This window comes from Phyllobates terribilis, unplaced genomic scaffold (genome assembly GCF_046119375.1).
Source record: "Phyllobates terribilis strain yellow unplaced genomic scaffold, ASM4611937v1 Scaffold_1__5_contigs__length_1240528914, whole genome shotgun sequence".
Lineage (NCBI taxonomy): Eukaryota > Metazoa > Chordata > Amphibia > Anura > Dendrobatidae > Phyllobates > Phyllobates terribilis.
In genome coordinates this window covers 1,106,603,404-1,106,628,977 of record NW_027362761.1, presented here as the reverse complement: position 1 = coordinate 1,106,628,977, position 25,574 = coordinate 1,106,603,404, and the positions used below count along the sequence as shown (strand labels likewise).

The following is a 25,574-nucleotide window of genomic DNA, read 5'->3' as shown; positions in this document are numbered from 1 at the left end:
TGTAGTTAATTTATTTATTCATTTATTTCTTTGAATTATTTTTTAATTTTATTATTCATTTCCATTATATGGAATTTTTTTCTGCAAACACCAAAAAAGTAAAAATTGTATGTAGATGGCTTCCAAACCGTTGCTATTCTCCAGTCTATTTTCCTGCCTGTAGCTGCATTGGTGTCAGAACGTACCCATTTGGAGTACAGATGATGGCAGTGATGGATCAGCACCTGTCTCCTCCTATGAGTGATCTGCTTATCAGAACAATTTTCTACAGCAGTTGATCCACAGAATTAGTAAAACCCAGGTGATGAACTGACCCATCACTGCCATCATGTGTACTCCAAACGAGTACGTTATGCTATCAATGCAGCCAAAGGCAGGCAAATGGACTGGGGAAAGGCACATGGTTTGGAAAGGACTTACATGCAATTCCTTTTTACAAGAATGAACAAATCACCTCATAAAGTTATCTGCAAAGTTTCAAAACTTTTTATAACTTTCCTGGACAAAATTATAAAAGACTAACTGTACACGGCCACACGTTACTGTGGCTCAGTCTGGTTAAATGGAACATAAAGAAAAGAGAAAGCGCACGTTTCGAAAATATTCAGAGATTTAAGATTTTGAACAAACGGACATTTACATTTTTATCTATATAGATAGCGTGTGTTGGTTTTATGTCCAACAGCTGGTATATAAAAACATAGTAGGTATATAAAAACATGAATGTATTTGAATGCAACTTTGTGTCAAAATTTTGAAGCAATCGGTGAAGAAATTTTCGGAGATTTAAGATTTTGAGCAAACGAACATCTACATTTTTATTTATATATATATATATATATATATATATATATATATATATATATATATACAGTACATAGCTACATAGCTTGTTTATTTTCCAGAATAGGAATGACAGCAGCAGGCATGATCTTGCTTTAATGTCATTCTAAACATTCTGTAGATTGCTTTTAGAACATGTACAGTATTTTAGAAAACCTTTACAAACAGGTTTAAGGAAGTGTCCGAAGAGGATCTCTGTAATAATTAAACTTTACTGTATAAAGTTTCATACATACGTCAGAGCCTTGTGCACAAAGTCTGTATTGAAGCACATGGAATTCTTATGACTCTGCACCATGGAGCCTTAACTTAAAGGGAAACTGTCACCACAAACATGCAGTCCAGTCTGCAAGCACCATGTTATAGAGCAGGGGTAACTGAGCAGATTGATATATAGTTTTGTGAGAAATGATTTAGTATAACCTGTGTTTTCATCATTTAGAGACCTCCGCTCTTTCTGGGACTTTCAGTCCAGTGGGCGGTCCTATCAGTAACTGAGAGCCCCGCCCACTGGACCCAATATCCCAGAAAGAGCAGAGTTTTAAATGATGAAAACATGGGTTATACTGAATCTTTTCCTACAAAACTATATATCAATCTTCTCAGCTCCTCCTCCTCTATAACATGGTGCCTGTAGATTGGACGGCATTTTTGTGGTGACAGGTTCTCTTTAAAATAATAGTATATTGCTTGGCGATGCCAAGACATTTTGATCAGTGGGGGCTCTGACCTTTAGGACACACAATGACCTTGTGAAGCAATCACACTACTGTTTAGCACTGTGTTGCCTTCAAATTTTCGTCTGCACTTCTGCACACTTAGCTGTACTGTATCGGTGTGTGGCGGGTGCCCAGGGGTCTTCACCACTGCCACTTTATACTAAGCATTGGTGGGTATCAGAGAGGTCAGTCCCACACCAATCCTTATATGATGACATATCCTAAAGATATGTTACTTTGTGGGAAGATAATACTCCTTTAAGTACTATATTTGCCGATTCATGATACCTTAATATACCACCACAATATTTTGTATTATAGTGTCCCTTAGTTCTTTCTTTTATTTCTGTTGGATCCATGAAAAAACAAATGTAAAAATCTCTGTATGTCTCTATATAAAATAAGAAGCATCCAGAGGTACAGTAAGATTTTGGAAAAAACTTATTGGTGCCAATGAGGTTTTATGGAGCAATAAAACAATGATAATTGACCCTTGGGACAGTTTATTCTCCCATGGCGCAGAAACATTAGATCCACTAGATCGAAATCATCAATGTATATAACATAAGCGTATTTTCCCTCCGCAGATTCCACTATTAGTTCCCGTAAATTTGCCTGTTGGAACAAAGAAGTTTGTGCTTTTATTTTTTTTTCAGAATGAGTTATGCCGGATGGTTTAAGACCATAACTTAACTCCCACCATCTTGGTGGTAGATAAGTGATGGACGACCATTTGCAATGGCCAAATTAATGCAGTTATGGATGAAATTCAGATAAGCAAAGTCATTCGTTGCCAAAAGCAAACTTATGTCTTGGCTAACTTATGGTCGGTTTCATAGGATGCACATAAACCTATCCAAATGATAAGTTCACTGTACCACAAAGTCCACAACCGCAGACTAGAACAGATCGGCCTTTTTGATGTTTATTTTTCTCCTTTCCTCTGTAATGTTATACTATAATTGATAATATCTGTTCAGGTCATGTTGACTTCAATTACATTTATTTTTGGCATTCGCCCATTTTTGTCTCAATGTACTATTCTAAATAGAAAGAAAAGTGAGAATACCTCCCATCTGTTATAATTAGGGAGCATTAGCTGTACGATTATAGATTGCTGCACTGGCAGAGTGGGAACACCTGGAGAGCCAGTCATTTATTCTCAATACATCTGTTTTTCATTGTTCTGGTTAATTTATATTAAAGGGGCTGTGCAGGACTTTTACATTGATGGCTTATCCTTAGGATAGGTCTTGAGTATCTGATGTATGGGGGTGCTACAACCACCACTCACGCCTATCAGCTGTTACCGATGCCGGCTGCAGCTGAAAGTGCTCAGTTATAGAGCTGCACAGAACAGCTCAGTCAGTGGTATAGTGGCCACAGCCGGGTACTGCACATCTGCCCCCTATTGATTCAAAACCCAAGATAAAAACATAATAAGCAAATTCCTTGCAGTAAATTAATAAAGAACAATAGTGCATGAAAATAATATAGAGTGCTTGGTTAACATAATTTTGATAAAAAGAAATGTAAAAGCCATCCCACCACGTCATGGTGACCCTATTCAGACAGTCCTAGCCTCTAGTATTAAAACCTGAACATATGTCAAGTGACGTACATGTGAATAAGGGCTGAGAAGGACTGAGAGCCAATTCAGTGCGGCACTGGGACCAGCTGATTGGCAGGGATGCTGGGAGTGGCACCTTCACCCATCAGATATTGATGACCTTTTCAAAGTTTGGATATCAATGTAAAAACCCGTACAACCCCTTTAACTGTCAAATAGGGCATAATATTCAGAAAAGTGTTAAATTCCTACAGATTTGAGCAAGTCAAGCTAATACCTGTAGTGCATGAACCTCTTGAGCTTGTGGCTCCAAATACTATTGTGCATAGGAAGTAACTGGGGTACGTAGCTTTATCAAGACTTGATGCCAGGTCAGAAAAATCGGTGGCCACTATAACAAGGGTTAGATATTGCACTAGATCATATCTTTAGTAGGTATTTTCTAGTAATATTTATCTGTGGTCAACACTCGCTTCCGTATGTGAAAAGGGCTTGTGATTCTCAAAAGTTTGGGGAACTCTACTGCAGGGCATATCAATAGATCTGAGCAAGCCTTATGACATACAATTTGGACTTGGCTCTGTAGTTGGCCACAATGCACGGACAAGGACTGCACTGGAACTTTGTTGGTTAGGCTCACATCACATTTTTCCATCCCTTGGAAAGGTAATGTTTCTTTTTCAGGCAGATTCAAGATTAAAGGAGTATTCTCATTTTGAATATTTATGGCATCTACATCTACAGTTTATGCCCTAAATGGATAGTGAATGCTGGTCCCACTAGTAGAGAACTTGAGAATAAGGTCATGATATTCATCGCTGTCAGTGGACAGATGGTCGAAATTCCAATTCATTTATGTTAGGATTCCAACGACCTCTCCACTGACAGCAGAAGGCAATGTGGCGCCATGCTTCAGATACATGCTGGTTCCATTGGTGTGATCTGCATTTACTCTATTTTTATGGCATATCCTGTGTGTGTTTCTGAAATGTCAAACTACTTCATAAAAATGAGATGGGAATACCCCTTTAAAGACTGCGTTCATATCTGTGTTGGAGTTCCCATCTATAACACTGGTATGCATTGATTTTGACGCTAACGATGACTGAACAATCTTATATTACGTTTATGGTGCTGATTAAGAATATAACTTTGGTTTTGCCAGATTGGCTCTAGTTTCTGAGATATTTAATAGTTCATTAATTACAGTAGAATTCTGGCTTCAAAAAGGCGCTTTTTTTAGCATTTTTTGCCTACAAATTGAAATACAAAATAATTATATGGGATATTTCATTTTCTAAGATACTGTTAGGCTATGTTCACACATGTTGGGTTCTTCAGCGATTTTTATGCAAATTTTGCATTTTGCAATGAGTTTTGCAGTACCATCAAAGTCTATGAGAAACCAGAATTCTCTGTTCACACAACTTGTTTTTTCTTGCTGCGCATTTTGTGCCTTGGTTAGGGTTTTGGAAAATAGAGCATGTCCCTTCTTTCAGCGTTTTTTCAGCACTTTTTCACCCATAGGAAGTAATGGGTGGTGAAAAAAATGTTGAAAAAGCGCATCAAAAACACAGCAAAATTTGCATCAGCGTTTTTGATGACAAAATAGAATGGAGTTCTTTTTTTCACAAAACTTTATGTACATGCATAAATAGAGACAGAAGGACTGTGAAAAATATGCTGAAAAAGCGCACAAAAAATGCATCAGTAAAACCTGCGTTTTTGACGTAGCTGATTTCCTGCCAGAGATTAGGTTTTGCTGCTGATTTGTGACGCTGAAAAACCCAACATGTGTGAACATAGCCTAAAAGAGTCAAAAGATAGACCAAAACACCAAAAGCTATTGAATTTATCCTACACAAGTTACATTGGGGGAATGCATTATTTTCATGGATGAATTATCTCAAAAACTAGAACCAATTCAGCAAAAGTAATGGGATTTTTGAATTCAGCACCCTCAAAATACCCTGAATCCATTTAAAAAACCTTGGCACCTGAAAAAAATTTTTTGTAGACCTTTTTAATTTTTAATGAACACCACGCTGTGCTGTTTTAATTTTTCAAGTAAAATGATGGCAACCAAGACAAAAACTTGATGGTCCCCATAATAGTGAGTGGGTTCTGTCATGCAATGATCCAATCCCCTGCAGAAATTATATTCTTTCTATACCTATAATAAAACTAGAAAAATGTAATTCCTACCGCAAATATATGCGAAGACAGGATACAACGGGACACAAATACGATACTTGTTCCCTCTTTTCTGTACTGTTCAAAAACAATCAAAAAAAAATCAAGATAGACCCAGGACACAGAATCCTTTCGCACACTGTTTTAAATTGTAAAAAAAAAGGTACAAAAAAACCCCACAAAACACAAATAACAATACCTTTCAACAGAATGGAGAACAAAGTGTGAATAATGGGACCAATGTAGTTTTGTCTAACATTTTGTAAAGGACCACAAAAATAAAGGTTAACAATTCAACCAAAGAGAAAATGGGTGCTGCAAAATGTCTCACAAATAAATTATACTTTATTGATGTTATTAAAAAATATGTAACAACAGAACAAAATGTAAAAAAATCAGAGTAGCTCAATGAAAGGCTAGAAATCACATCAAGGTTATAGTATATATTTGCTTCAGTTTATGAATGCATCAGAATCCAATCCCAGTGGGTTACATAATCATAGGCTGAACATAATTGTTACAAATAACTTACATAATGCTAAAGTAAAAACCTAGATGGTGTGTAGCACAGGTGCCCCAATGCGCGTTTCACCCAGCTTCATCAGGGAGCGTTGACTGTACACTGGAACAATGCTAGGCAATGCATTTATAGATAGTTGCAGTTAATGGATATATGCACACAATGACTTTTATATTCCAGCGTACCCATCAAGTTCTTCAAGCAGAAGACACAGTGTTTTTCATTAAACATCTTTTTTTATGTCTTTTCTGATGTCTTTTCGTGGACGCTTGCTCTCAAATAATTTTTATTTTACAATTGAATGTATAAATAGTGAGCGACTTCCAAGCAGAAGCAGAAGCAGAAGCCACCTGAAGAAGGCTCAGGTCACTTCTTTTAACTGCTTTTCTGCTTTGGAAAGCTAAAGTGGTTAAAAGATGCTCAAAAGACTGAACATATATGACAACCAGTTGTTTTGACGTACTCTTTTGATTGTTTCTTTAGCCCTTTTTCAGGCGGGTTCCTGAGTGAAACTACCTAAAAAAGAGATCGCGTGCACATACCTTTAGGAAACCATTAGGCAATTTGTTCGAATCAGTGTTACTGCAACACCCGTCCAAGCCGGTTCTGAAAGTGAATATTGTCAGTGTAAAATCTGTGGCTGGAGACTTTTCCCATTTACTTCTGCATTCTTCTAAACTTTCTGTCTCTAAACAATTTTAAAATCATGTAGTGACTTATCTGTAATGCGAGTGCCTGTAGGAGACGGCATATCTTAGTACTCTGAGTTCTCACATTCTTTAACATTGGTGGTGTAGAGGAATCTCACTATGTAAAGCTGTTAACCCTCGCTTCCTTTTTTTTCTTGTAACATAAGATACTTTAAGAAAATTAATTTGGATAATGAGGAATAATTAATTTATTTTAAGCTGACACTTTCTCCAAAAGGTTCTTAGTAGGCACTTTTGGATTCAAAAATTTGCATAAGAAAATAAAAACATTTCTGAAACGTCAAACCACTTGCGACCCAGGAGGTAGAACCAGAAATACATTAACGACAAATTCTTAAAGGGATTGTCCGGTCCAAACTGATAAGTCTGCAGTTACTTTGTGTAACTGCGGACTTATGACTCCCCCCATGCACTGTGTAAGGGGAGGATTCACCAGTTTCTGAGCCGGGACCGGAGACTATGTATGAGATATACATAACCCCGGCCAGTGGGCGTGGCCTTGCTCCATAGAAATGTATGGAGAGAAAGTCTGCACCCACTGGCCCGGGGTATGTATAACTCATACATACCCTCCGTTCCCGGGTCTGAAACCGGTGAATCCCCACAGTACACAGTGTCTACGCTGGGGGGGGATTCATAAGTCTGCAGTCACACAGAGTAACTGCAGACTTATCGGTTTGGATCGGACAACCCCTTTAAACACTAGAAAAAAAATATTTATTCGTATTTTTTTATTTTAAAATTAAATAATCAGAAATACATTAACAATAAATTCTAAAACGCCAGAGAATTAAATTTTTTTTTTTTTTTATTTCAAAATTAAATAAAATAAATAAAATTCAATGTATTCAAATAAATATATTTCCGGAGATTTTTGAAAACCTTTTGCCCTTTCAATTTTTAGTCTTCTTTTCATACTATTTTCTGTCGAGATCCAAAACTGTTTGGATTCAGCTAGTATGTTATTCTATCCAGCAAAGCCAATTGACATCAGATTCCCCCACAGTGCCAATACTCATGTAGGGATAATAGAGGCAATTTATACCATTTGATGAGCAATTTGGTGCTCCTGTCAACTTTTTACTGGTAAGATGATTCTCAGATCATCGGAGCAAACACTAGCGCTGTTCTGTTGTTCCTTTTTTTTTTATCATTAGAGCCGAGTGATGAGTTATTATTATTATAAGCAATCTTCGGTGACTTCGCTTAAGTTTTTGAATTTCTAGAATTTTGTTTTTTTTTTTAAAGAAGACATCACCAGAAGAATTCTTCTACAGATCATCTAACACATATACAGCTTCATAATTCTGTGCTGTAATTGCTTGCACAATTGCCTGTCCGCTCGCTCGGCGGTACGTATTTGCTAATAACATGGCAGGCTGGGAAGATTGAAGATACTTTTCAAGACTTGGGATGACATTACTGAATAATAGTCTCCATAAAGCCACTGCTTAGACCGTCTCTTGCCAATGTTATCAAATACAACAATAGATTGGAGTCGTTATTAAGTATTTTTCCTGCGTGCCTCACTAATTTTCAGAGGAATGATTTCCTTTTTTCATTGTGTGTTCTCTCCGTAGACGACTTTTTTGAATCCCTCCCCTGCTATTCCAACAAGTCCCATACTGATGAAAGCAAATTCCGAGCTTACCCTCCTTAGGATCCACCATCGCCACAGCTGCTTATCTTCCTTCTTTTTCCCCCTTAGAGGATAAGATCACTTACAATTCAGTATGAAGATCAAAACCTTAAACAAAAGCTGTTCTATTTCGGTACAGTTTTATAGATCCTTCTTACTTGTGCTTTCGTCCAGTGCATTTCCACAGTGTTAAATTTCCTTGAGGAATTGTAATTTACTTATTAACCGGTCTTTACAGATTCATTAAAATGAACATTAATAGAAATGAAGTGAAATCCATTTTATCCGTTTGATACATAGCAATATACTATCTTAAGCTTGGAAATTAATTGCCTATATGAAATATTCTTACAGAAAGGCTAAAAGTAACATGCCATGCTCATTATTTTTTTGACATAATATCCTTTTATAATTTAAAATAAAGAAAAAAAAAATGGAAGTCTGTGGCTAGAGTAAAAGTTTAACTATCATTACTGAAGAACTAGAAGAATAAGAATTAATTGTAATGTGCTACTTATGTTCTTTAAAGTACACACGCAACCTATGGTTCTGCGAACATTTTGCTAGCTAAATTAGTTCTTGTTAGAATATAAGAATTACATTTGCGGTGGCACTGCTAGCACATGGGCACGGTCACATAGCCCCTGCGTCTTTCCCATGATGCCATTGATCACATCATTAAATTATATCCATGTCCCCCCCCCCACTGCCAGTACTCCATGATACCACAGCTACCCCCATAATCTATCAACACTCAAGTAACACGATTCAGAATTTTTATTTTAGCTTGCAACTTTCCCCCTGTATATTACTACTTGCCTTAAAGGAACATTAAATGTGAGACATCCCACAAGCCTTAAGCCCACCATGAACATATAACTGTTTGCCGAATGTCTGATTTAATGGATGTGCAAATGGCCTCTTCAGAGAGGTAGAGGACTTGAACTCCAGTTCCAGCTAAGCATTACATGTTGTATAAGTCTCCCTACACTGGCATGCCAGTCATGTCACTCTTCACAATGAGAAACATTACCTCTTAGATCCCAGTCTTAAGGCCTCTTGCCTAGCCAAATCAGATCTTATGTTTTGCACTGATCAGGGGCAACACCCCGAAACACAGTGTCTGCAAATTGAGATTTTGGATTGGCTTTTATTATAAGTCATGTGGCAAGGCTTGTTAAAGGATCGATACTGACTTTTAGAATTGCTACTTCCAATAAGTGGCACTAGAGTTTCTCTCTGAAGAGGTAATTTGCATATTTAATTTCCCAGAGGGGCATTGCATAGCCTATAAGTCTCCTTACACTGACAAGCCAGGCATGTCACGCTCCACAAGGAGAAACGTTACCTCTTAGATCCATGTTTTAATGGAGATATTTCTGGCCTATTATCTCTCTGTAAATGTAAAATTCTAGAAAGAATTTTCTTGTTTTGCCAAAATCTTTCACCTTGAAACTCCTCACTACAATTATCGAAAGATCCTATCGATATTGTAAGGCCTCGCTGACCTTAGTCTAATGTATAAAGACAACCATAGAGGTAATCATGCACATCAGATTAATGTTGACCAAATTTCTTAATGTTTGTGGCTGTCCCCCTTCTTTCCATTCTTTCCATCCATAGCAGATGTTGTGGGAAACAAGGATCGGGCCGTTGGATTCCATTAAGCCCAATCCTTTTGTTTTCAGGAGTCACCAACAGAGGCGCTTACTCTCTTTTTCCCATTCAGAACACATGCAAGCTTGGCCAAGCCAAAAATGTAGGTGTATGGGCCAATATCGGCCAACAACTATGTAATGTGTATAGCCAGATTAAAGGGAGATTTAATCAAGTTTATGCTGCCCCATGTGAGAGGAACATAGCAAGGGACAGAAACTAATTCTATCACTGAGTGACTTCCTGGGCTTCTTGCTTTAGTTTTGATGAATCACTGTTTTATCTGCTGCAGCTCTGCTATGAAGTCTGTGATATTCATAAACTCAAGCTAGTCTCAATTCCTACCATAGATTGTCAGCTCTCTGCCTATGCACAGTGTTTGCAAAAAGCTGTCAGTCTATTGGTCAAAGCTAAGCAGAGCTGATCAGCGAGAGGACTAGCAAAACTGAAGCAGATAAAACAGGGATTACAGCGAAACTAAAGCAAAAAGCCTAGTAAGTGGCACACCTCTGGAATTAGGGTCTCTGTATTTGTTTTCTGCTGTCCTTAGATATTGACACATAAATCTTGACCAATTTCTGACAGTTTTATTAGGGAAAAAAAATTCCCCCACTGCTTACCTAAGCTATGCCCTTCTAACTAAACTCTCGAAAAAGGAGGATTTTTGAAGATAATAGACATCTGCCAGATTTCTGTTTATTCTAAACTTGCAAAAATCCTTTTTTATTGTAAAACATCATTATTTTTTTTCATTCAATTCAAGATTTATCATCCTTTTCACAGAACCTGAAATAAATTATATATATATATATATATATATACACTGCTCAAAAAAATAAAGTGAACACACAAATAACACATCCTAGATCTGAATGAATGAAATATTCTCATTGAATACTTTGTTCTGTGCAAAGTTTAATGTGCTGACAACAAAATCACACAAAAATCATCAATGGAAATCAAATTTATTAACCAATGGAGGCCTGGATTTGGAGTCACCCCCAAAATTAAAGTGGAAAAACACACTACAGGCAGATCCAACTTTTATGTAATGTCCTTAAAACAAGTCAAAATGAGGTTCAGTATTGTGTGTGGCCTCCACGTGCCTGTATGACCTCCCTACAACGCCTGGGCATGCTCCTGATGAGGTTGCGAATGGTCTCCTGTGGGATCTCCTCCCAGACCTGGACTAAAGCATCCGCCAACTCCTGGAAAGTCTGTAGTGCAACGTGACGTTGGTGGATGGAGCGAGACATGATGTCCCAGATGTGCTCAATCGGATTCAGGTCTGGGGAACGGGCGGCCAGTCCATAGCTTCAATGCCTTCATCTTGTAGGAACTGCTGACACTCCAGCCACATGGGGTCTGGCATTGTCCTGCATTAGGAGGAACCCAGGGCCAACCGCACCAGCATATGGTCTCACAAGGGGTCTGAGGATCTCATCTCGGTACCTAATGGCAGTCAGGCTACCTCTGGCGAGCACATGGAGGGCTGTGCGGCCCTCCAAAGAAATGCCACCCCACACCATTACTGACCCACTGCCAAACCGGTCATGCTGAAGGATGTTGCAGGCAGCAGATCGCTCTCCATGGCGTCTCCAGACTCTGTCACGTCTGTCACATGTGCTCAGTGTGAACCTGCTTTCATCTGTGAAGAGCACAGGGCGCCAGTGGCGACTTTGCCAATCCTGGTGTTCTGTGGCAAATGCCAAGCGTCCTGCACGGTGTTGGGCTGTGAGCACAACCCCCATTTGTGGACATCGGGCCCTCATACCACCCTCATGGAGTCGGTTTCTAACCTTTGCGCAGACACATGCATATTTGTGGGCTGCTGGAGGTCATTTTGCAGGGCTCTGGCAGTGCTTCTCCTGTTCCTCCTTGCACAAAGGCGGAGGTAGCGGTCCTGCTGCTGGGTTGTTACCCTCCTACGACCCCCTCCACGTCTCCTGGTGTACTGGCCTGTCTCCTGGTAGCGCCTCCAGCCTCTGGACACTACGCTGACAGACACAGCAAACCTTCTTGCCACAGCTCTCATTGATGCGCCATCCTGGATGAGCTGCACTACCTGAGCAACTTCTGTGGGTTGTAGAGTCCGTCTCATGCTACCACGAGTGTGAAAGCACAACCAACATTCAAAAGTGACCAAAACATCAGCGAGAAAGCATTGGTACTGAGATGTGGTCTGTGGTTCCCACCTGCAGAACCACTCCTTTATTGAGGGTGTCTTGATAATTGCCAATAATTTCCATCTATTGTCTATTCCATTTGCACAACAGCATGTGAAATTGATTGTTAATCAGTGTTGCTTCCTAAGTGGACAGTTTGATTTCACAAAAGTTTGATTCACTTGGAGTTATATTCTGTTTAAGTGTTTCCTTTATTTTTTTGAGCAGTGTATATATATATGTATATATACAGTGTATATATATATATATATATATATATATATATATATATATATATATATATATATATATTGCACAATACATCCATATTAATCCATAAGTTTAACCTAACCGGAAAGATAGGACATAAGCAGACAGTAAATAAAAATCCCTCAACAGCCCCCCAACCTCTGACCTGCAGCCTTAGGGGCTGAATTTAACACGAAGAATATCTATAGCAAGTCTAATGCTTATGCATCTGAGATAAATTTATACATTTATACTTTAAATTTCCCCTGTGGTCTAAAAGAGTAACATAAAATGGAATTTAAAATGGCAATTGATGCTTAAATCCCTTTATTTGCGCACTGGAAATGTAAACGTTATCACCAGTAAAGCTGATGCATGCCATCCTTAGAATATAAGGTCACATATTTTTTACCGCCATCATATAAATTTTCGACTAACATTTGGAAATTGTAAGCTCTGTTTGCTTTCTGCTAAGCTCCACATTACATTATTTATTAGGGTGTGGAAAGCAGCAGCCAGATGTCATAAAAGTACAGCATGGACAAACCGCAACGTAAAAATAAACACTTTTCCATCAATAAAAAACACAAGCACAATAAAGCTCCACTCAAAAGATTAAAAAGATGAAAGTTTGCACAGCAGTGAATTATTGATAAGCCGTGTTAAACTGTTTCATAGATGGACAGTTCATTATTTATATGCTTTTGTGGTTGGTTTATGATATGTGCTTTGTCTTGTAGCAATCATAAATATGAAAACGATCAACTTGCATTATTTAGGTCTAGATGGTTCGCTGCTGATTAGGGTAAATTGATATTATATCATAGTATTATATTCACTACACGGCATATCTATATTTTATAAAGATGTTTATTCATTTTTACATGAAACAGGAAAGACAAACCATATACCTCATATAAGTATACTCGTACACCTTGATAGGCTTGGAAACTTATGAATAAGCCCCCAAAAATTGACCCAAAATAAAGCATAAAGCAAGACTGTCATAAAAGCTTTGAAAACGCACATAGTTTTTGGCAATGTGGGGCTGTACAAAAATTGTGCAGCTTTTGGTGTTTTTAGACAATTTTCGCCCAAGAGGCAGAGCTGGAGTGTGATATTGGGCGTGACGGGGTGTGTGAATCCCCCGCTCATCAAATTCTTGATGAGCGTTGGTTTTCTTTATGCCATCAATCGTACTCCAGTCCGAGACTGGAGTAAGATTTGTTGTGAGGTGCACACGAAGGAACATGCCACTTCTCAAATCGCCTAATTCTTTAGGAGGAATGCACTTCTTAAAGATTCAGGCACTTCACCCCTTCCTGGTCATCATGAACAAGATGAAAAACACCAGTCTTGAAGAATCGGGGCCAATAGTTATAAATGTCAGGAAGAGCTGCTGGAAGTTTTGGGGAATCAGTTTCTTTTCTAAGGATAGAAGCTTTTTCAGTACATACACTATAGAGTACAGTTAAGATGGCACAGTTAAAGTGCAGAATATTACATGTAGTACAGGTAGAGAGCACTACAATACATGTAGTAAGGTAAAGAGCAGTACAGTACATGTAGTATAGGTAAAGAGCACTACAATGCATGTAGTACAGGTAGAGAGCAGTACAATACATGTAGTACAGATATAGAGCAGTACAATACATGTAGTACATGTAGAGAGCACTACAATATATGTAGTACAGGAAAAGAGCACTACAATGCATGTAGTACAGGTAGAGAGCAGTAAAATACATGTAGTACAGATAGAGAGCAGTACAATACATGTAGTACAGGTAGAGAGCACTACAGTACATGCAATACAGGTGGAGAGCAGTACAATACATGTAGTACAGGTAGAGAGCACTACAATACATGTAGTACAGATAGAGAGCAGTGCAATACATGTAGTACAGGTAGAGAGCAGTACAATACATGTAGTACAGGTAGAGAGCAGTACAATACATGTAGTACAGGTAGAGAGCACTACAATACATGTAGTACAGGTAGAGAGCACTAAAGTACATGTAGTACAGGTAGAGAGCAGTACAATACATGTAGTACAGGTAGAGAGCACTACAGTACATGTAGTACAGGTAGAGAGCACTACAGTACATGTAGTACAGGTAGAGAGCAGTACAATACATGTAGTACTGGTGAAGAGCACTACAATACATGTAGTACAGGTAGAGAGCAGTACAATACCTGCAGTACAGGTAGAAAGCAGCATATTACATGTGCAATGAGTAGAGAGCAGTACAGTATAGTCTAGATAGAGAGCAGTACAGTACATGTATTACAGGTAGAGTGCAGTATATGTTGTGCAGGTAGAGAATACTATCATATACAGTGGTGTGAAAAAGTGTCTGCCCCCTTCCTGATTTCTTATTCTTTTGCATGTTTGTCACACTTAAATCTTTCAGATCACAAAACATATTTAAATATTAGACAAAGATAATACAAGTAAACACAACATGCAGTTTTTAAATGAAGGTCTTTATTATTAAGGGAAAAAGAAATCCAAACCTACAGGGCCCTGTGTGAAGAAGTGATTGCCCCCTAAAGCTAATAACTGGTTGGGCCACCCTTAGCAGAAACAACTGCAATCAAGCGTTAGCGATAACTAGCAATGAGTCTTTTACAACGCTCTGGAGGAATTTTGGCTCACTCTTCTTTGCCAAATTGTTGTAATTCTGCCACATTAAATGGTTTCCCAGCATGAACCGCCTTTTTAAGGTCATGCCACAGCATCTTAATCAGATTAAGGTCAAGACTCTGGCTAGGCCACTAAAAAGTCTTAATTTTTTATTTTTCTTAAGCCATTCAGAGGTAGACTTGCTGGTGTGTTTTTTATCATTGTCCTGCTGCATAACCCAAGTGCTCTTCAGGTTGAGGTCACGAACAGATGGCCGGACATTCTCTTTCAAGATTTTTTGGTAGACAGCAGAATTCATGGTTCCATTTACCGCAGCAAGTCTTCCAGGTCCTGAAGTAGTAAAACTGCTCCAGACCATCACACTACCACCACCATATTTTACTGTTGGTATGATGTTCCTTTTCTGAAATGCGGTGTTACTTCTACGCCAGATATAATGGGAAATACACCTTGAAAAAGTTCAAACTTTTTCTCGTCAGTTCACAGAGTATTCTCCCAAAAGTCTTGGCAATCATCAAGATATTTTCTGGCAAAACTGAGATGAGCCTTTATGTTCTTTTTGCTCAGCAGTGGTTTTCATATTGGAACTCTGCCATGCATGCTATTTTTGCCCAGTCTCTTCTTAAGGTGGAGTCATGAACACTGAACTTAACTGAGGCAAGTGAGGCCTCCAGTTTTATTGATATTGTTGTGGGGTCTTTTGTGACCTCTTGGATGAGTCATCGTTGCGCTCTTGGGGTAATTTTGGTAGGCCGGCCACTCCTGGGAAGGTCCACCACGGTTCCATGTTTTTGCCATTTGTTGATAATGGCTCTCACTGTGGTTCGCAGGAGTCCCAAATCTTTAGAAATGGCTTTATAACCTTTTCCAAACTGATAGATCTTAATTACTTTGTTTCTCATATGTTCTTTAATTTCTTTGGATCGCAGCATGATGTCTAGCCTTTGAGGATCTTTTGGTCTTCTTCACTTTGTCAGGCAGGTCCTATTTAAGTTATTTCTTGATTGAGAACAGGTAAGGCTGTAGTCAGGCCTGTGTGGCTCTAGGGAAATTGAACTCAGCTTCCTAAAGATGTGATAAACCACAGTTAATTTATGTTTTAAGGGGGGAAATCACTTTTTCACACAGGGCCCTGAAGGTTTGGATTTCTTTTTACCTTAATAATAAAGACCTTCATTTAAAAACTGCATTTTGTGTTTACTTGTGTTATCTTTGTCTAATATTTAATTTTTTTTTGTGATCTGAAACATTTAAATGTGACAAACATGGAAAAGAATAAGAAATCAGGAAAGGGGCAAAAACTTTTTCACACCACTGTATGCAATACAGATGGAAAGCAGTATGAGTGCATTACAGTGCCATCAGTACATGTAGAGAGCAGTACATGTAGTACAGGTGGAGAGCAATACAATACAAGCAGTACAGGTAGAAAGCAGTGCACAAAGTGCAGGAGGAGACACTACAGTACAAGTAGTACAGATAGTGGACAGTATGAGTATAACAGGTGGAGAGCAGTACAGTACAAGTAGTACAGGTAGAGAGCAATATATGTAGTACAGGTGGAGAGCAGTACAGTTCAAGTAGTACAGGTGGAGAGCAGTACACATGTAGTATGGGTGGAGGACAGTACAGTACATGTAGTACAGGTGGAGAGCAGTACATGTGTAGTACAGGTGGAGAGCAGTACATGTTGTACAGGTGGAGAGCAGTACAGTACAAGTTGTACAGGTGGAGAGCAGTAAACATGTAGTGTAGGTGGAGGGCAGTACAGTACATGTAGTAAAGGTGGAGAGCAGTACATGCAGCATAGGTGGAGAGCAATATAGTAAAAGTAGTACAGATAGAGAGCAGTACACATGTAGTACAGGTGGAGAGTAGTACATGCAGGATAGGTGGAGAGCAGCACAATACAAGTATTACAGGTGGAGAGCAGTACATATAGTAGAGTTGGAGAGCAGTACATGCAGTATAGGTGGAGAGCAATATAGTACAAGTAGTACAGATAGAGAGCAGTACACATGTAGTACAGGTGGAGAGTAGTACATGCAGGATAGGTGGAGAGCAGTACAATACAAGTATTACAGGTGGAGAGCAGTACATATAGTACAGGTGGACAGCAGTACATGCAGTACAGGTGGAGAGCAGTACATATAGTATAGGTGGAAAGCAGTACATGTAATACAGGTAGAGAGCAGTACATGTAGTACAGGTAGAGAGCAGTACATGTAGTTCAGGTGGAGAGCAGTACATGTAGTACAGGTGGAGAGCAGTACATGTAGTACAGGTGGAGAGCAGTACATGTAGTACAGGTAGAGAGGAGTACATGTAGTACAGGTAGAGAGCAGTACATGTAGTACAGGTAGAGAGGAGTACATGTAGTACAGGTAGAGAGCAGTACATGTAGTAAAGGTAGATAGCAGTACATGTAGTACAGGTAGAGAGCAGTACATGTAGTACAGGTGGAGAGGTGTACATGTAGTACAGGTGGAGAGCAGTACATGTAGTACAGGTGGAGAGCAGTACATGTAGTACAGGTGGAGAGCAGTACATGTAGTACAGGTAGAGAGCAGTACATGTAGTACAGGTGGAGAGCAGTACATGTAGTACAGGTAGAGAGCAGTACATGTAGTGCAGGTGGAGAGCAGTACATGTAGTACAGGTAGAGAGCAGTACATGTAGTACAGGTAGAGAGCAGTACACGTAGTACAGGTAGAGAGCAGTACATGTAATACAGGTAGAGAGCAGTACATGTAGTACAGGTAGAGAGCAGTACATGTAGTACAGGTAGAGAGCAGTACATGTAGTACAGGTAGAGAGCAGTACATGTAGTGCAGGTGGATAGCAGTACATGTAGTGCAGGTAGAGAGCAGTACATGTAGTACAGGTGGATAGCAGTACATGTAGTACAGGTAGAGAGCAGCACATGTAGTACAGGTAGAGAGCAGTACATGTAGTACAGGTGGAGAGCAGTACATGTAGTATAGGTGGAGAGCAGTACATGTAGTACAGGTAGAGAGCAGTATATGTAGTACAGGTGGAGAGCAGTACATGTAGTACAGGTGGAGAGCAGTACATGTAGTACAGGTGGAGAGCAGTACATGTAGTACAGGTGGAGAGCAGTACATGTAGTACAGGTGGAGAGCAGTACATGTAGTACAGGTAGAGAGCAGTACATGTAGTACAGGTGGAGAGTAGTACATGTAATACAGGTAGAGAGCAGTATATGTAGTACAGGTGGAGAGCAGTACATGTAGTACAGGTAGAGAGCAGTACATGTAGTGCAGGTGGATAGCAGTACATGTAGTGCAGGTAGAGAGCAGTACATGTAGTACAGGTGGATAGCAGTACATGTAGTACAGGTAGAGAGCAGTACATGTAGTACAGGTAGAGAGCAGTACACGTAGTACAGGTAGAGAGCAGTACATGTAATACAGGTAGAGAGCAGTAAATGTAGTACAGGTAGAGAGCAGTACATGTAGTACAGGTGGAGAGCAGTACATGTAGTACAGGTAGAGAGCAGTACATGTAGTGCAGGTGGATAGCAGTACATGTAGTGCAGGTAGAGAGCAGTACATGTAGTACAGGTGGATAGCAGTACATGTAGTACAGGTAGAGAGCAGTACATGTAGTACAGGTAGAGAGCAGTACATGTAGTACAGGTGGAGAGCAGTACATGTAGTATAGGTGGAGAGCAGTACATGTAGTACAGGTAGAGAGCAGTATATGTAGTACAGGTGGAGAGCAGTACATGTAGTACAGGTGGAGAGCAGTACATGTAGTACAGGTGGAGAGCAGTACATGTAGTACAGGTGGAGAGCAGTACATGTAGTACAGGTAGAGAGCAGTACATGTAGTACAGGTGGAGAGTAGTACATGTAATACAGGTAGAGAGCAGTATATGTAGTACAGGTGGAGAGCAGTACATGTAGTACAGGTGGAGAGCAGTACATGTAGTACAGGTGGAGAGCAGTACATGTAGTACAGGTGGAGAGCAGTACATGTAGTACAGGTGGAGAGCAGTACATGTAGTACAGGTAGAGAGCAGTATATGTAGTACAGGTGGAGAGCAGTACATGTAGTACAGGTGGAGAGCAGTACATGTAGTACAGGTGGAGAGCAGTACATGTAGTACAGGTAGAGAGCAGTACATGTAGTACAGGTGGAGAGTAGTACATGTAGTACAGGTGGAGAGCAGTACATGTAGTACAGGTAGAGAGCAGTACATCTAGTACAGGTAGAGAGCAGTACATGTAGTGCAGGTGTATAGCACTACATGTAGTACAGGTAGAGAGCAGTACGATACATGTAGACCTGACATATGTGCATACATGCAGTCAATCATATGCACAAGTAAACACAATTAGCACCATTATCTGCTGAATGAAATTTATAATCATTACGACCCAGGAAAACAGAAACTTATCCTAACCTGAGGCCATATTATATATCCCGTATTCTCTCGTTCACCCATATGCACACGTTACCATCCTGCTGGCTGTACAGTCTAACATAGGCACATAGTAAATTCTCCCGAGGCTCAGTGAGATCCATGACCCGGCATCTGACATCCCGCTGATCTAGAAACTAATGTGAATGTCCAGTTTAAGTTTCGATGGAAGAAAAGATAAATAAAAGTCAGACCAAATGCTGCACTAATATGTTACATGTGCGATGATTTTCAGCACTGATTTTCACGTCCTGTCCATCACTCGCTCCGTCACTCAGCTCGACCACTCTTGTTGCCACGTTTGCTATCTTTTAGGCGCCTTTCAGACATCCATGTTTTGAGTATGTGTGGTGTACGTGTGGTGTCAATTTCCACACGACCTGGAGACACTGACACACGTAGACCCATTCTCTATGCACATCTCAGTGTGTTTCCACGGACCATGTGTCCTTGGGTAAAACACACTGACATGTCTGTTTTTTTCTCGCAGCACGGGCAGAAAAACATCCCGCACATGTGCACAGTGAGGACACACGGATGTCATCCCTGTCCCTGTATCATCAGTGTGACACGTACCGGCGCTTGGGAATCAGCAGTACAGTTAGCGCTGTTCCCAAGCACTGGGTGCTGACCAATGCCCTCATCATTGTCTCCTGCTTGCACTGCGATCAGCACCAGCAGGGGACAATGTTGAGCGTAGTATTCTGCTCCCGCTGTAACCTGGTGTAAAAATAAGAGTAACATAAAAAAATCCTTATACTCACCTGTCCAACGTGTCCCCCGCTGTAATCCATCTGACCGCTCACACCGAGGAGCTGGGGAGAATGACTCGCTACAGAAAGCGGGCCCCTGCTCTGTGCTGTGCTCACTGAATGACTGGACACCGCTCGGTAAGCTTAGCAGAGGACAGGGGCCAGTGCGCTGCAGCAAGTCATTCTCTCCGGCTCCTTGGCGTGAGCGGTCAGATGAATTACAGCGGGGAACACTTAGGAAAGGTGAGTGTAAGGATTTTTTTATGTTACTCTTATTTTTACACCAGGTTACAGCGGGAGCAGAATACTGCGCTCAACATTGTCCCCTGCTGGTGCTGATCGCAGAGTCGGCAGGGGACAATGATGAGAGATTTCTTCAGCATCCCGCACTTGTGAACAGCACTAACTGTACCACTGATTCCCAGGCGCTGGTACGTATGATACTGATGCGGCACATGGGCTTCCCACGGATGCCACACGTATCATACACATGGACATGGATATCTCCGGTACTCGTTTTTCCATTACCGTAAATATCCGGACATGTGAAAGAGGCCTTATATATTATATCAGAATGACAAAGCTGCTCATGCACCAGGGTATAGCGCCAAGGATGAGATATAATCACAACTGTATGCAGCCCCCGTATAAAGCTATAATCCAGCTGTACATATAACGTTTTAAAGAGGTAATCCACAGCCTGGAAAACCTTTTTAAATGAAGTAGTCCCCAAAACACTATACACTCACCTCTTGTACCAGCGCAGCTTCTGTGATGACGACAATAGGTCTCTCGGGGCTCGTGTGATATTGTTAGGCCACGTGATTCCTGCAGCCAATCAGCAGACGCTATTGGGCTGCTGCGCTCTTACGACTTCCGCTTGTCCGAGGTTACTATAAAGGTGTGAAGCTCAGACAAGCGGAAAAAGTGATAGCGCAGCAGCCAATAGCAGCCACCGATCAACTGCAGTGCCCATGTGGTGTAACAATGTAACGCGAGCACTGGGAGACCTGGCGTCAATGTCGCTGGAATGGTGTTGTTACAGGAGATGATTATTTGGTATTTTTATTTTAAAAGGGGATTATTTCATTTAAAAAGGGATTGTCCAGATAGTGGACAAGACAGCCCCTTTAAGATTCATGCTCATGGTATAGACCTGTACACGAAGGCTATTTGCAGGCTCATAGAGAACCAATGACTGTTCTGCTAAGGGTGCTGCATTAGTCCACGTCCACATGTTGGAAACAATGTGATTTTGTCAAGAATTCAAGTATTGCATTTTTACTGTAAACTGTATCGTTGCCGCTATGTGTGAAGACTCCCTTACTGAGCTATTCTTTCTTATGCTATGGAATAGTAGTTCCTTAGTATGATATTTGATGAAACGTGGTCCAAATTATTACCCCCATGTGCCCTCCAATGAAATCAGACCTGTATGATCACTCGATTAGTCCTCTGACAACTCATTGATTGTACAGAGCCATCAGAAAAACATAGAATGTCTGCATGATACAAAAACCTCACATTTCCTCACTTATTTTTCCAAACAAGATATCAAAAAACTGTAACATTATAGGGCTCTGTCCACATCTGTTCATAATAAAAGTCATAGTGGTGCGCTGGGTGGGTCTCATGGCAGATCCTGACTGTACTCTTCACAAAAAGAAAGAGAATACAAGACCATGGCCCTGGTGGATGGGTGCTGAGTGCAGGTGGGAACATTGGCTTTTGTCATATCTATAAGGGCTCACTCACTCCACCATATTTTCAGTCTGAGCGTGATCCGACATAACATGGGATCACACTCGGACCAATGTTATTCTATGGGGCTGCGTGCATGTCCAATTTTTTCTTTGGACCAAGTCGGTCTAAGGTAAAAGTCATAGCATGTTCGAGTTTGATCCAATATGCACTCGGCCATGCAAGTTAATGAGGGTGTGGAAACCATCAGACTGCTATCTGATAACATGTGAGTACAGTCCGATTTCCGCGGCCTCACAGAATGGAGAAGATGGGTACCTTTTTTTCTCCATCTTCTCATCTGAGAGAATTGGAGCCCACTATGATCACACTCGGGTCAGAGTTTGATCAGAGTGTCATTAGCATATTCGGCCCGGTTCCCTTGGATGAGAGAATCTACGGCCGTCTGCACCTGCCCTAAAACTTACAAATAGTTTAAAATGATATACCACAAAAACGTAATAAAAATTCTACTTTTTTAGTCTTTTTTTTCCATTTGTCTGTTTTTTCAAAACGTACCCAGTTTACCAGTCAAAAGGTTAGTAATCCTTCCATCCAAATTTAGAAGTCATTATTCCTCGAGGTATAAATTTCCGATAATGATTTTCTCTCGTAGGGCATGACAACAATATAATTATGCTAACTAAATTCTGTGTTTTTTTAAGTATATACTACTAATGAACTATAAGTGTCTATATATACCAACCTAGCGATATATTACAGTTGACTAAAAAAGATATACAGGACCCTGGTCAGAACTCCATGGCAGCTGGACCGGGGCAGTCCAACTTTGAATGCCACCATCAAGGGCGCTTCTTAAGATTTTTAGTACCCCCACATTGTGTAAAGACGCATGACATGAATTTGACTAGACCTCACCCAATATCATAATCTCCCAGGGGCCTATTAATCACAAGAGGCACCCAACATGCCATTATCAACTGAGTAGGTTTGAACAATCACAATCGCTCAGGGGCCCAAGAGAACTGTTAGTACTCCTTGGCATCTCTCCTGGTATAGATGCCATGGAGTAGTAACCTAGACTCTGGATCTGGGTTCTGGAGATCTTTTTGCTCAACTCTACGATATAGACTCTTAGCATTTGAAAAATTTTGGAAAAAAAAGTTTTGGAATTTCCAGTGTAAATTTTTGAAAACTGTCTTTTTCTTTTTACTTCTTTTTTTTCTTGTATATATATATATGCATATATAGTATTCTAATATTGGTTAAATCTGTTATTTTCTACATCATTTCTTCGTGTGCTGACAGTCGCAATGCAGTCCTTTATTATTCTTAGCCTAAATTGTTCTATCTGCTGCCGGTAATTATAATTTATCCGCTGCTCGGTGCCCTGTGTAACCTAATGACAGGTAAATACATGGATAGGCATCTTTTCATTTGCTCTAAGTAATACATTTTACCTTTAATGATGCTGGAAATTCCAATACTATCTACCAGAGCATAGATTTTTTTTTTCAGGTGTTTATAATTTTCATATCATTTTGCAAGTCCTCATTCATTGGGGATAATTAAACTTGAAACTGAAAGACCTCTATTTATCCACAGGTCACTGCGCACTCCTCCTGTGAACCTCAGCTGCGATCTTGAAAAATATCTGTCTTAAAGAGCTAGAAAAATGTGATTGTGGGACAATTTTGCATAGTCACTCTAATGAGTGTTTGTAGAGAGTGACTCTGCTGCCTAAAAATTATGAAAGAAGCTTCAAGTGACGCGCATCGGAAACACTGGAGAGCCTTGAAAACCATTTATATATACATTTAAAGACATTTAAACTCCTTTTAAAGTATTAAGTTTATACTTGCCTTATTACAAAAAAAAAATGAATTTCACAAAAGCAAGACTGTGGAATACCTAAGGAATCCATCGTTTGGTTAAAGTTTGCATTCAAAAAGGTACGCTGTATGTATAAATGGTTCTATTGACCGTTCACTCTTTTTTTTTTTTTCTTCTTCCCTGAATGCTTATAACCTCTTGTGATATCTGAAATGTACAATGTTACAAATAATTTGTTAATTGTTATGTACTTTCCATGCAACCGTTGGCTAAACTAGGAAACGACGAATTAAGAAGGAACATTTTTATTTTCTTATAAAATAAACCAATAAAATATATTTATTATATAAAGATGAATATTTATTATAGATATATAAGAAAAAAAAAAAAATTTTGAGCTTTAATTTAAAGCTTCAAATTAATGGTGTTGCCGAATAAACTGCATGTCTACACTCCGAACACAGGATTTTTTATTTTTTATTTTTTATTTTTTTAAACATAATAGCAACTTTTTTGCTTGACTGAAACTAAATAAGTAAATGCACTACCAATAAATAAGTCATGTATAATTAGATAGGTCGTATCAGATATACCACAGGCAGTCAGTTTGAGCTTTCTTCATTTTACTATTTTCTAAGGAGGGTACAGGTAGAAGATGGTTAGTATGAAAACATTCAAAAAGTTTGTTCTCGGTTACCAATCTATACATTTTTATTTCACTGGCAGGAGAAAAAGAAATTATACTTGTATAAGTTGCAAAACAATTTATTGGGTTTAGGAAAAAAATAAGCTCTTTTTGGAAACAGCACCACTCTTGTCTGTGGGCTGTGTCTGGTGTTAGTACACCCACTAATCCTAAGAACGAGGCTCTGGAGTTCCCTTTTTGAATAGACCTGCCTTTCGATTAATTGTCTATGGGACCGCAGAGATAACTGAGTACATCACTTTGCTAACCATGGCAATCACTAAAGCCGGCCATACACATTTGATGGCTGTTGGCCAAACAATGCTTTGGCCGTTCAATCGGCCAACAGTCATCTAAGCCGACTCTCGCATACACAGGAGCGCTAATTCAGCCGAGCGCTCCTGTGTTCTCTATGGGAAGGCAGTTGCCTGATATGTCGGTCGGTGGCTTATCTCCTGCAGAACAAGCAATAGTCAATCCAAAAATGGACATGCGCGATTGACATATCTCACGACCATAAGTTGGCTTTTGTTCCCATACATAGTTTCCTGAACCCTTCGATATCGGCAGGTTTGGTTGACATAAGTTCAATGTGTTTGGGGGCCTTTAGGTTGTCACTAGTGATGAACGAGCATGCTCATTACTCAAGATTTACGAGCATGCTCAGGTGTTTTCTGAGTATCTTCAGCGTGCTCGGGTGTTATGTTTTAGTCACTCCGTGCTCATGATTTGCAACTGTTTGACAGCTTTAACACATGTGAGGAATTTCTGTTTCTTAGGCATTCCTCCCATGTATTAAAGCTGTCAAACAGTCGCAAATCATGAGCACGGAGTGACTAAAATATAACACCCGAGCATGCTGAAGTTACTCGGCGAGCACCCGAGCATGCTGAAGTTACTCGGCGAGCACCCGAGCATTCTCGCCGAAAGGGTTAACAGAACATACTCGCTCATCACTGTTTGTCACCATAAAGGAACTCCAAAACTTCATTCTTGAGACCACTTTGGTGCTCTGTGGTGGGACCCTAGTGATCGGCAAGTTATCATCCATTCTGTGGATAGATGATAACTTGCATTCATGATACATCCCTTAAAAGAATTCTCAATTAGGTTTTAATAATGTATCAATATAGTACAAAGCTTCCAAGAACAGATTTAGTTTCTCCTCCAGAGATTTTCTATATGTCGCTTATGTTTACTGACCGTGCAGAAACATTTGTAAGTAGTTTTTTTTTTTTTTTTTGCTCG

At 39.8% G+C, this 25,574-nt stretch overlaps 1 protein-coding gene across 7 annotated transcripts in view; it reads left to right on the top strand.

Moving 5' to 3' along the window:
* PCDH7 (protocadherin 7) overlaps positions 1-25,574 on the top strand; it is a 1,071,285-nt gene that overhangs the window by 26,085 nt on the left and 1,019,626 nt on the right. For 2 of the 7 annotated variants that reach the window (XM_073646352.1, XM_073646367.1), the window contains one exon: positions 23,414-24,059. The exons of 4 other annotated variants lie outside the window; for them this stretch is intronic. In XM_073646352.1, the coding sequence (XP_073502453.1) occupies positions 23,414-23,455 (42 nt within the window). In that variant the 3' untranslated portion in view covers positions 23,456-24,059. Of the gene's footprint in view, positions 1-23,413; positions 24,060-25,574 lie in introns of those variants that run through there. One more of the 7 variants, XR_012250635.1, reaches the window with a different exon arrangement.